This window comes from Chanodichthys erythropterus, chromosome 19, assembly GCF_024489055.1.
Source record: "Chanodichthys erythropterus isolate Z2021 chromosome 19, ASM2448905v1, whole genome shotgun sequence".
Lineage (NCBI taxonomy): Eukaryota > Metazoa > Chordata > Actinopteri > Cypriniformes > Xenocyprididae > Chanodichthys > Chanodichthys erythropterus.
Genome location: NC_090239.1, coordinates 29,146,313 through 29,159,758, shown reverse-complemented (window position 1 = coordinate 29,159,758; position 13,446 = coordinate 29,146,313). Strand labels below are relative to the sequence as shown.

The following is a 13,446-nucleotide window of genomic DNA, read 5'->3' as shown; positions in this document are numbered from 1 at the left end:
AATATCTTAATTTGTGTTCCGAAGATGAACGAAGGTCTTACGGGTGTGGAACGACATGCGGGTAATTAATGACAGAAATTTCATTTTTGGGTGAACTAACCCTTTAATATTCTACAACATCCACTATAGGCATCACAGTACAACAGAAATATATAATGATGTGCATTTGCCAAAATTCAATAGACTTAATTAATTAATATAATTTTATACTTTTTTATTTTCAGTAATGTTGTTTTTCTTGAACCTACAGAATGGAAACACTGCCTTAGCTATTGCCAGGCGCCTGGGTTACATCTCTGTGGTCGACACGCTCAAAGTCGTGACAGAGGAGACACACACTACTGTGGTGAGAGACTTTGTGTCATAACATTTTCTAAATATATAAATACAGCTATTTTGCTGGATACTGTACACCATGTGGTACTGTGCTTTAGTACAATGGTTTTCCACTGGTGGATCACAGAATAAAAGTGGGTTGCGGGTCTGTTGTGATAGTATCACAGACAAAAAACAATGCTACATACATACATACATACAAATAATAAAATACATGCATTATGTTTGACACAGAGCAAAATGAAGCCACATCCACAATTGCATATTTTTATGTTTTTTTTTTTTTCCTTCTTTGATTACAGACTGTGACAGAGAAACATAAAATGAATGTTCCAGAAACAATGAACGAAGTTTTGGATATGTCAGATGATGAAGGTAAAAAGGACGTTTTTGTGGGAGTTTTCATATGATACTGTTCTATTTTCATGTAAAGTTTATTTTTGTTCATTTACATATTATTTCTAACATTTTTTATTTAAATTACACAGTCCGTAGAGCCAATGTCCCTGAAATGCTCAATGAGGACTATATTTCAGATGTTGACGAAGGTATCTCTTCTTTTGTGTGGTTTGTTCTTATAGCACCTGCCTTTTTTCTTTCTTTTTTTTTCACATTTTCCAACTAACCAGATCTTCTTATTCAGTCTTTTTTGTGTTATAGACTCTTTTCACTCCATGGCTGTTGAATATGGCTTTGTAATAGTTGCTAGGCTACTCTTTATGAATATGAAATTCTTCAATATGCAAATCTCCATTGGCTTGCATATATTAAGTCTTGGTTTTGCTATTCTAATAACATCTGTACATATAATTACAATTTCACACATACTCTCTTTGAAATATCGGCCTCTATGGGCAGAATTTTTTCTCATCCGAAGTGTTGGCTGTTAGATAATTAGACAGACGTTTGTTTGGCTCGGTCCTTTTCTGTTTTGCAGTCAAAACCTACAGAGCTTCAGTGTAAGCTAAAAGGATTGAATAGTTTGCCAGTCAGTGCTATGAATGACAATTTTTTTGTATCCATTTATTTGATACTGTAACCTAATGGTTCTTATCCTTGATTAAAATATATATATATATACTCCCTTTTTGAAACAGACTTTGAGGAGCAAATACAAGTAAAATTTTTATTGAATATCCAGTCTCTGATATTCTGGTCACATTATGTGGTTTATAACATGCTGTCCCTTTGACAGTTCTGACATGTGGTGAATATAGTTTTTGCATATGCGTAACAAGAATACAGCCCTCACTAAACGTGTGTGTGCGCACACTGTAGAGACTGAAACATGGTTTTTAGTTTCTGTAAACTGATATTCCTGCATACTCCCAGGGCATAACTGACATAACTCGCATGGCCACTTATTTACGTCTAACACCTCTGTGCCCTAAATAAACACGCCATATGAATACACTCTCAACATTCTGACAATCAGTTCCTGTATGAAAATGCCGCTTTTACAATATCTAAAACGAATGAATCAATTCTGCTCACATCACCAGTTGGCAGCTGAATGCAAACGTCTGTTTGGCATAAAACCATTTGCCACTGCTGACGCTGCTCGCTTTTTCCATCTGATTCTCTCGCACTCTCTTTGGCAGAGTGAAAGAGCTCAGTTTTGTTTATCCGGTCGTGAGGTGCAGTACTAATAACTCAGTTCCCAAACATCACAAATAACTTATATTTAAAGCCAATGTCTACATTTAGACAGTGTTGGGGAAAGTTACTTTTAAAAGTAATGCATTACAATATTGCATTACTCTCTAAAAAAGTAACTAATTGTGTTACTTAGTTACTTTTTATGAAAAGTAATGAATTACATTACTTTTGTGTTACTTTTTCTCACCTGGGCTGGGCTTGCTTGTTTGTTTTTTTAATAACAATAAAAAAAAGTTATATTTTTGGCAAATGTAAAGGCCCTTTCACATCAAAAGTGAATTGAATAAGCCTCAGGCTAAAGGAAATGCATATTCATTCCTGTACAGTAGACCTCAAACAAGCCTTTTAGCTGTGCTGCCATTGTGGATGAAAGAAGAATAGGATACAGGAGAAGGAAGTTCACCACTCTTATTTCTAAATCTAATCTAAAGTCATTTTTGCTTATTAGTATGGTTGAATTAGATCATCGAAGGTCAGCAGCAAAGACATTGGGTAATAAAGTGAGATTAAATTCATAAAGTATATTTGTGTAAATTAATATAGTCAATTATTACAGATTTGTATAAAATTGCATTTCACTGTTTTATTCAATTTGAGGAATACTGAATGTTTCGTGCAGGTGAGATGAGTAAATACATGTTCACATAACCATCATGTTCACACAGCGCACACAACACCTCTGCACTTTATTTCTCTTAACACAGGGATGAGAAAGCTGTCCGTCAATAAGTGTAAAAAAGTAACTTAGATATTTTGTTGTGAATTGAAAAAGTAATGTTAATTTACTAGTTACTTGAAAAAAGTAATCTGAATACATAACTCAAGTTATTTGTAATGTTTTACCCCCAACACTGCATTTAGATTTATTCATTTAGCACATGCTTTTATCCATGTCAGCATAAAACCAAAATTGACCCTATTCACTTTCTTAATACACATTTTCTTGGTTGCATTGTTTTAAAAAACACACATTTAGGTCTGGCTACATTCTGGTATGGAATGGCCCGATCAATGATCCAATCAATTCGCAATGGATCAGCTGTAGATAGGAATGGGAATACTTAGAAATTAAACAATTAAACAATTTCGGTTCCTTAATAACTCTGTTCTCTTAGCGGCAGTTTACACGACACTGTTTTCAACTAAAAACGGAAAACTTTTAAGGCGGTTTGCTTGTTCATTTACACTACAACAGTGTTTTGGGGGCCTGAAAACGCAAACTTTTAAAGACGGGATTTAAAGTGCACGTTTTTCGCGGATCCTTGTGAACGGGTATCATTTTGACAACGTTGTCGTCTGTACTCAAAAATGCAAAAAAAGTTTTTAGTACATCATTGTTGTGTAAACTAACCCTTAAAGTCACCATCAAAATTGACAATACAAGGAATATTCCAGAGTTTATTAAAAATGATTGCACATCAATATGTTTTTAATCGATTTGTCCTCATAATCTTTAAGCAATATAACCTCCCCTCACAATGTCATCTCATCTCTGATGATGTTTTACTGGTTCGAATACAGGACAATAACCTCTCCCCTCCAGCAACCTGTCACTCACAGCAATTAGCAAATGACAACGATGCAGTCAATTCCAAATGGACAAAATCAAGTCCCTCCCTACATTTTTCTCATTCGAGAAGCCGTTTAACTTGGATATATGTCACAGTAGGGAAGAAAAGTTGGCTGCAACTTCCCTTCATGCCAACTTTAACGGTTCAATTACCAGTTCACTTTTGAGTCTTTTTGACTGATTCATTAAAATAATCATTGGTTCGTGAATCAAACTACCCTGATTGTGCTTGTTGGTTTTTGCTTGCAATCTGCAAGGGTATAAAATGACACTATGAAATAAAATCTAGACCAAATGAGTTGAAAATTGTCATTCAATGCTGATCTGCATTTAGCTGAAATTTAAATTATAAACTTTAGGTTATAAACAGGTGTCGCAATGTGTTCCCTGATTCCCTTCTGGAACAGGATTTTGAGTTGGCAGCTCAAGAACGCTGTTCCTAGGAGAGTGTGGTCAGGTGGCAGGCGGTCTTTTTTTTGTTGGTCTCCCTCCTTTTTTACTATTTGTTCTGCTGCCTGTAGAAGGGCTCTTTTGTTGTCCCTCTGTTGTACAGGGTCTTATTACAGGGAGCACCTCCGCACCAGCACAAATTACCATAGAAATACGCCCCCTTCCGTGTCTATTGTGTCCCACCCCAGCTGGGAGCTCCTGAGGCATGAGGAATGCCGAGATCCGATTGCCACACTCGCTCTAAAACTGCCTCAAGTGTTACCTCGCTCCCGTGATGACCTCACACTGATCAGGCTTGCGACAGCCTCGCACCGTTTGAACGTCCTGTCAGGCTGCGACAGAGGGGTGTGTGTGTGTATGTATGGGTGTGTGTGAACGCACACACAGAAAGAAGCAACTGGATCGTTTCAGACACTCTGGACAGGGCCATAGTGAACATGTGGAAATAATCGTGCTGTGTGGAGTTTACCGGATTGAGGAAGTGTGGCTTCTGGTAGTGAAAAAGGACAAAGAGGACCTGTAAATATTTTTAAAGCTGGTCTGAAGATGAAGGATGGATTTTTCTGTTCAGTGTAAGAGATCTTGTTTTTCATGAGCTGCTATTTCTGATTTGATCACGCTGTCCAAAGCCACACAATATGATAGTTTTAAAGATGGAAGGGAAGCTGAAGTGTGAGAAATGATATGTATGTGTGGGAGTTTAAAGTACTTATAAAACTTTCTCCAGAAGTTTGCAAAAACCTTATTTTTAAGTGTTAGTTTGAGCCTGTAATATATATATATATAATTACCTTTATGTAAAAATGATACATGTTATATCCTCATTTGGATAACTAGGAAAAAGTGGGTGTTATGTTCAGTCACCACTTGTTAAAAATGTTTTAACTGACCTGTTAACTTGTGGTAGTGTTTAGGGTGCAGTTTTGTTGTGTAAGAGGCAGCACTTGGGTTCTCTTTAGGACATTTCACAATTAAATTGTGTAAATATCAGTGTGTGTGTGCGCATGAAAGAGAGTGAAAGTTGCAGTTCCGTGGGGCTGATTTTGGGGGGAGGTGGTTGCCAGGGTGATTAGCAGTGGAGGGGGGAGGTAAGGGGTGATCATGTTGGAATGTTGTGTCCCCACAATCTCTCTCATAGCCTGCATTCATAACGTAGTTCAATGTGGCCCAATTACGATTTTTGATGTAAACAAATTACATGACAGCAAAAAAAAACAGCCTTTTTTTTCTGGGCCATGTATTTATATATAAGTGGAAATAAATCTGATTCAAATCTGATCATACATTCTGATTAGTGTTTGTTCTAAATCTGTAACTCTCACCCCAGGTTTCACTGACAAGGCTTAAGCTAGTCCTAGACGAAAATGCATGTTTGTGCTGTTTTAACTGAAAGGAACTTGCTCTGACATATCTTAAAATATGTCAGTGTCATTGTTTTGTCTCCAGATGCACACCATTTTTTTGTTTGTTTGTTTTTTTCAAAGGCACGTTTATAAAAGCTACCTAAATGCCCTAATTGAACTAAACTTGTCTTAATCTAAGCCCTGTTTGTGATACTGGCCTATGTGTTTAATTTAAGCATTTAATTTAGCCCAAACAGACAGACATTCAAACTTTTTTTTTTTGTAAATAAATCTGGCTATTAAGTACACTGAACAAAAAAAAAAAGAAAAAAAAAAAATATATATATATATATATATATATATATATATATATATATATATATATATATATATATATATATATATATATATATATATAGTAACCTGAAAATTATCAAATCAAAATGAACAAGTTTTATTCTAGTCAAAAATATTATTTAACATCACTGAACTATATACCTATATACATTCATTTATGCCAACAAACCTATTTTTATGGGTGAAATAACCTATAGGTACAAAATAGGTTACAAAAGGTACATAAAACTGGATAACAATTGCAGGTTACTTACAAACCCGATTCCAAAAAAGTTGTGAGACTGTACAAATTGTGAATAAAAACAGAATACAATGATGTGGAAGTTTCAAATTTCAATATTATATTCAGAATACAACATAGATGATATATCAAATGTTTAAACTGAGAAAATGTATCATTTTAAGGGAAAAATAAGTTGATTTTAAATTTCATGGAATCAACACATCTCAAAAAAGTTGGGACAAGGCCATGTTTACCACTGTGTGGCATCCCCTCTTCTTTTTATAACAGTCTGCAAACGTCTAGGGACTGAGGAGACAAGTAATGATTTCCATTACAGCAGCATTCCTGTATGTGATGTAGTGCCGTCTAAGGGCCTGAAGATCACGGGCATCCAGTATGGTTTTCCGGCCTTGACCCTTACGCACAGAGATTGTTCCAATTTTTCTCTGACAAACTCCTTTCTGATATTGCTCCACTATTTTTCCACTATTTTTAACTTTTCCAGCCTTATTGCTACCTGTCCCAACTTTTTTGGAATGTGTAGCTCTCATGAAATCCAAAATGAGCCAATATTTGGCATGACATTTCAAAATGTCTCACTTTCAACATTTGATATGTTATCTATATTCTATTGTGAATAAAATATAAGTTTATGAGATTTGTAAATTATGCATTCCTTTTTTATTCACAATTTGTACAATGTCCCAACCTTTTTGGAATCGGGTTTGTACTTGTACTTGTGTGTGTGTATATATATATATATATATATATATATATATATATATAAAATCTCTTTTTTATTTAAACTAAATTCATTTTTAAAGAAATTTAGAATTACACATTGCCAGTTTTGCTATGTAATATATATATATATATATATATATATATATATATATTAGTAGTAGTAGAAGTATTTATTACATTTGTTTAGTGTCATTAGTGTCTGATACGAGCCGAATGTAGGTCATTTGAACATCGTCCCCAAAATTTAGGAAATCGTAATCGGGTGCTTGTTCTTGCAGTGTGACTGTAGCCTTCCTCTTCCTCTCTCTGCATTCTGGTTTTCCTCATCTATGCATTAGCTGTAGCTTTTTCTGTGACCCACTTCACTGCTGCTCTGCTGTAGTGTCCATTAACTGCATTGTTTGAATCTATCTTGTCATAGATGCATATTAAAAACAGATTTATGGTCACCATGAGCTAGTTGGAACATATGGTATTGATGTTCTCTAAATGGCTTGCTTACATTTCTAGACTTATAATAATATAATCTAAACAAAGATTGCATGAATCTGCAGCCATTTAAGAGTTTGGGAAGTGTGCCAGTGATTGTTGTGCGATCGTGGGGGGCATTTTGGTCTGATCCAGCCATTCATTCTTAACGCCAACATGAAATCAAAATTTTCCCTATTCACTTTGATCCTGGTCTTATTGCCTATGATTCATCAGTTCACATTATTTCCAAAGGAAAATTGGAAAATGGGTTTTGAATGGCATTCATGTTGACTTTAAAGGGTCAGTGTTGCTGTAAAGGGTTTTTTTCACTCTTTTTTCAGATGGGTGTGGTAATTCTTTTTTTTTTTTTTTTTGCTGATAGGTGAGGAAGCGATGACAGGAGAAACGGACAAGTATCTGGGACCGCAAGACCTGCGCGAGCTCGGAGACGACTCTCTCCCGCAAGAGGGATACGTGGGATTCAGTGTTGGAGCCCGCACGGCCAGGTAACGTACGCTCATCACATGCAGAACTTGCTGTCTAAACAGCTTTTTACATTATTATCAGAATTATACTTAATATGTTACTGTTTTCAGCAAGACATACACAGTGGAAAGCTGTAAGTCTTACTGCACTCTAAAAAATATTTAGGCCCAAATTTAAGATTTATGTGTTTGAATTGCAAATTTCCATCCACTCGGATTATATAGTTTTAACATAAACAAACTAATAAACTTAATGTGATGCATATTTGTCAGACATGCATAAATGAAACAGGTAAGAAACAGATACGATTTCTATAATAGTACTAATAAACTGAAGGACTTTTCACACTAGTTAACCCTGGGTCAATCTAAACCCCGGGTAAATGTTGCCTCACATTTCACATTGCTCATAATTTATCCAGGTTTCACCCTTATATTATATATTGCTGACTGTATTATTAAAGGATTAGTTCACTTTCAAATGAAAATTACCCCATGCTTTACTCACCCTCAAGCCATCCTAGGTGTATATGACTTTCTTCCTTCTGATGAACACAATTGGAGAAATATTAATAAATATCCTGACGCATCTGAGCTTTATAATGGCAGTGAACAGGGGTCACAAGTATAAAGATGAAAAAAGTGCTTCCATCTACAGCCATCTATTATAAACGTACTCCACACGGCTCCGGAGGGTTAATAAAGGCCTTCTGAAGCGAAGTTATGAAGTAAAACATGTAGCTTCCACCAGACCACCTTCCGTATTCAACTTACGAAGAAAGCGTAAACGGGCATTGCGTCAGTTAATTTTTTCCATAAGTTGAATAGGGAAGGCATAGGACATAGCGTAAGCGTTTTGAACTGCAAGAGTTTTACACTTTCATCGTATGTTGAATACGGAAGGCGCTATACACCTAGGATGGCTTGAGGGTGAGTAAAGCTTTGGGTAATTTTCATATTAAAGTATCCTTTAAGTTTATCGGTCTATAAAGGAAAGAATGAGACTGTCTCTTCTTCACTCCAATTGTCACATTTCCTTCACCATTTGACATTTTTAACCCTTAGATGCTGAAATCACTGTTCATATATAACATGCAGTGTTTACATGACTGTCCAAAGCACATGAACATGAGGCACACGATTGGCTGTTGGTTGCTAACAAAGTCCCTTTAAGACAAGTCATTTCACTCGGCGGCCATCTTTGAAACGCCTCTCGGGCATCCTGGGCATCATGCAGCTCCTATCTCTTTGAATGGGGAAACATCAAATTCTCCAAAACTGTTCGCAAACCTTACGATTAAATTTCATATTTGAAATCACCAATGAAATCTAACAACAACCAGCTCATAAATTTAGTTTTCTAAACGCTCAAATCATGACAAAAAAAACTGTATTTTTCAAGCTAATGCGCAGACCTAAATGCGTGTCTCTTCGGAGGCGCGCGTCTGACTGTTTCTATAGAAACCGTTGATTCTAACGGCCGCTGAAGTGACGCGATGACTTTACCAGTCGGCGATTGGCTCTTATTTAGAAGGCGGGACTTATTCCACTATATTGCGCGTTACACTTTCTCCCATTCAAAACAATACGAGTGACACGTCTTGTGTTATTCTATAGTCTTTGGTTGCTAAGCATCTAATCTTAACATTGTAACACTGCATCGTTTCACACTGTACAATTTTGCGGGGTTACATGCAGTGTTAACACCACAAAAGCGTTGCTAACTCCGCTTCTAAATTAAGTGTAAAACATTCCTTTACCCTGGGTTAAAAGTGGGGTTTAGAGCAATGTGTGAAAAGACATTGAATGTTTTTTTTTAAATACACAATGACCGGGAGGAATATATTTTTACTAACTGAATATTGTTTCTTCCACAGCTAGCCATATTTTAACCATGTTCCTACCTTTTAATTGAATAAATTTGAAATTGTTTTCATGGTGAATATGTTGATTCTAAATAAATGCATTTTGAAAATATGATTATTTAAATGAATGCAAATAAATGCAAATAGTTAATAATATACTATGCCTTGATGATTTTGGAAATCGTACCTGTATGACTGACAAATATGAAACCCATTAAGTTTATTAGTTTATTTATGTTAAAACTGTGTAATGGGAATCTATATGCAATTTGAATACATAAATCTGAAATTTAGGCCTATTTATTTATTTATTTATTCATTTGAGTGTGAAAGGTTATAGGTTCAAATCCCACAAGTTTGGATCATACTGTTATATCTGAACCTAGCATGCTGTACGTTTTATTGGAATCAGTACTAATTTCTATTAATATAGTTTAGAATTAGTAAACATAAGAGGTTCACAACATGTAGGCTGTTGTTCCAGGTTAACAGACCACACAAGATAAGAGAAGACATTAAGCCATTTAAAGGGACACCCAAATTGTACTTATCCTCATGTTGTTCCAAACTCTTATCACTTTCTTTTTCTCTGTAAAACACAAAATTAAGTGTTTTGAAGAACATTCACTTTAACTCAGCGTAACTATAATCTAAATGAGCTGGCTTTATGGTGAATGGAGAGTATTCATGGCTGCAGAACCAGATGTTATTTCCTTATTCCTGTCTTATCTGAAAGCTGTAGACTCTTTATTTGCATTGTGTGTTGGCCGCCTGCTGTCATCTTTTGATTCAGTGGTCTGTGCTGTTGAGTGAGAAGGCCATAGCTAATGTTTAACCTACATGTAACTTGCTTCAGGGGATTTTCCCTCCAACAAACACAAGTTTGACAGCATTCAATAATCGAAAGGGTTGAGTGAGATTTCAAACTACAGACAAGCTTTTATAACAGGAAATTATGATCGTGTTCAATAACAGCCCTAAGCATTTGTCACAGAGAGGTCACTTTTTATCTAATGACTTGACGTTGTGATATAAAAGCGTATTTTATCTTTTGAAAACAAATGATGTCTCAGTGAAAACAAGAATCATGTGCTAGAAATGCAGGGTTTGGATGTCATCTGTTTCATGCCGTGTGACTCTTTGGTTTATCCTTTAAAGGGGTCATACCACACATTTATGCATCATATTGGTTTTCAACATTGATTATTTTAAAGTATCAGGGTTGTCCAGTATAGGATATTTATTGCCCAATATTCCATATTTAATTTTTTTCTCCTATTTTTTTTTTCTTGTATTTTACTTTTATTATTCAGCATCTATTTAAGATATATTTAAGTTAATAAAATCACTTGTTGTAGTTTTTAGTATTTTTTAGTAATTATCCGTTTTATATAAAGTAGTATTCATTATGACATCTATTGATTTATTAGCTATTAATCGGTTATTGGCCATAACAAGAAAGTGATTATCATCCTATCACTATAGCAACACTATAAACATTATTATTAGGGATGCACAATATATCGGCCTCCATATCAGTATCAGCCGATATATGTAAAATAAGAAAATTTGGCCGATATATTAAAGCCGATAAATAATGGATTGTTTTCTTAAGCTGAGACATGCACTGTTTGCCATTATGGTTTTGAATTGCATGAAATATGATTGAAATCACTTCAAAAAGGAAAATACAGTTAGGCTACATAATATTATAATGAGAACATTATTAATTGACCCTTCGCCGGGAGTTTGATTGACAAGCGATCTAACCAATCAGAACGTCGAATCCGCCATTTTGTCCGACAAAGCAGTCAGTAGTTAGAAGATTAACCTCGGTGGAGTTAAACTTGAAAAATTTTTTGTACTTTCGTCTTTCTGCATTTGAAACAACATTCCTTATGATGTTCATTCATGTTTATTTGATGCTATAAATGAACTAGTAGGAAGAGATGATCGGTTTACGAGCCTCTTGAGCCGAGGCGCTACAGCAATCTGTCACAACCATGGTCACGACACATTAAAGAACCACAAAACGATTTTTATTTTTCGAATTTCTTAAAAAAATACACAGTTTGCGAAGGGTCAGTTGTGTATGGAACATGGCTTTTAATGGTGAGACTTTTGTTTTTGTAATCAGGCTCTCAAAAATTATATGAAAATTTTGTTTTAGATTTATCGGCCAATATATCGGTTATCGGCTTTCAAATATAAACTATCGGTTATAAATTATAATATAAATTATCGGTTATAATATAAATTAGCCAAAATTTTCATATCAGTGCATCCCTAATTCTGATCATAAAGGTTGAATGCTCAGGCACAAGTGTTGGGAAAGTGGAGCTCCAAATCTTGATCATTATTAGTGATGCCATCTCTCCAGTTGCCATACAGAGAATTGCTTGAGATATAGGCATACCTCATTATAACTTCTATAGTGTTTAAGGTATTCTATCTTTGTTCTTTTCTTTATATATGCCTAAGATCACAACCTAAAGGATTAAAAAGTAAAAGAGGTGTGAAATCCTCAGGTAATTAGTGTGTGTGAGAGTACAACACAATGCAGCACCAGACATGAGAGCCTGTCTCATTCAACCGCTGCATTTCTGATTTGTTGCCTTCAATTTCCTCTGTTCTTCCTCTTCCATTCCAAACTCTCACCATAGTCCTAAAGTCAGGTAAGAGGGCATGATGCTTCCGACACTTTCAACCCCTTATCCCGAGTCATTCTGAAACCATTGTTGTGTACTGTGCTTTGTACATTGTTTTTTATTTGATGAAAAATACACATTCTTGTTGTCCGTGGAATATGGTTTCAGTTCGTTTACATGGTTTTCAATTTTAGGTTTATGTTGACAGTATGGTGTGTGAATCCTGATTTGTCAATTTTTTTTTTCTCAGGTTTGACTGTCGTAAACATTTCAGTTTTTGTCCCTTTGAGTCCAGTTACTGTACCAAATAGTTTCACAATGTAGCTTCCAGGGATGCATGAAAAGCCTCATCAGCTGAATCAAATTTCATCCATTTAAATCAGCAAATTCATAGACCGCAGTACATGTTCACAAGAAACCGATTCTCCTCTGGTAGCCAGGCAGTGCCAGATTTCCGAATATGAGAACCTCCACAGCATATTGATTTCTGATTGGGCACAGACTTAGGAAATAGCATGTGCATGTTAGCTCGGTCTGCATTAATGCACCTGGCCTTACCGTAAATAGAAATAAAGGCTAAAGCCAAGAACGATACAATAACCAACTTCCAGATTTGTTTTAACTCCAGTATAGTTTTATATAATTGTCCATTTGCTAGGCCCGCCCCTTTGATCGCGGTTACTTTCTGAACAATTTTACTGGATATAGCATAAAGACTATAAGTGTTTTTTTTTTTTTTTAATAAATTATGGGTGGTTTTTAGTAAAATGTACTTAAAGAGCGATGAAAATTTATTGGATATTATTATTACATGTCTTAATCTGCCATACTTCAAAGAAATCAAAATTTTGTAGTATTTTTTCTATTTATTTATCACAGTTGACAGATTTTGGATATATTTTGTTGGTATTACATATTTAATTGTTCTCATTTTCCTGTATTTTTATATTTAGATTACTGTTGCCATCATCTAATGCTAAAAGTCAAAGTTACCTTTTAAAAAACTAATAATTTCTTTATTTCAAATTGAATGGAATTGGTTAGTAACACTTTTTAAATTTTAGCTTTTAGCAAATCTCGAAAAGAATATCCATTTATATGTACTTTATAATGTCGATGGTTAAAAATAAATATTTTTAAAGTGTTTAATGTTTTTCTACACCAAAAGAATACCAGCAATTTAGATTATCAGTCATAACATTATCAACGTATTATTAAAATTATGCATTTATTGAATTGGCTGGAATTTTAAACATCTGTGCATTCTTAGTATTGACACCACAGTGACATGAATC

At 34.9% G+C, this 13,446-nt stretch overlaps 1 protein-coding gene across 32 annotated transcripts in view; it reads left to right on the top strand.

The window, feature by feature from the left end:
* LOC137008250 (ankyrin-3-like) overlaps nt 1-13,446 on the top strand; it is a 206,718-nt gene that overhangs the window by 155,754 nt on the left and 37,518 nt on the right. For all 32 annotated transcript variants that reach the window (XR_010892786.1, XR_010892787.1, XR_010892785.1 and 29 more), the window contains 4 exons: nt 251-346; nt 639-711; nt 825-884; nt 7,536-7,659. Coding sequence is in view for 29 of the 32 variants with exons in the window: in XM_067370184.1 (XP_067226285.1) it covers nt 251-346; nt 639-711; nt 825-884; nt 7,536-7,659 (353 nt within the window). In the remaining 3 variants the exon portion in view is untranslated. The remainder of the gene's footprint in view (nt 1-250; nt 347-638; nt 712-824; nt 885-7,535; nt 7,660-13,446) is intronic.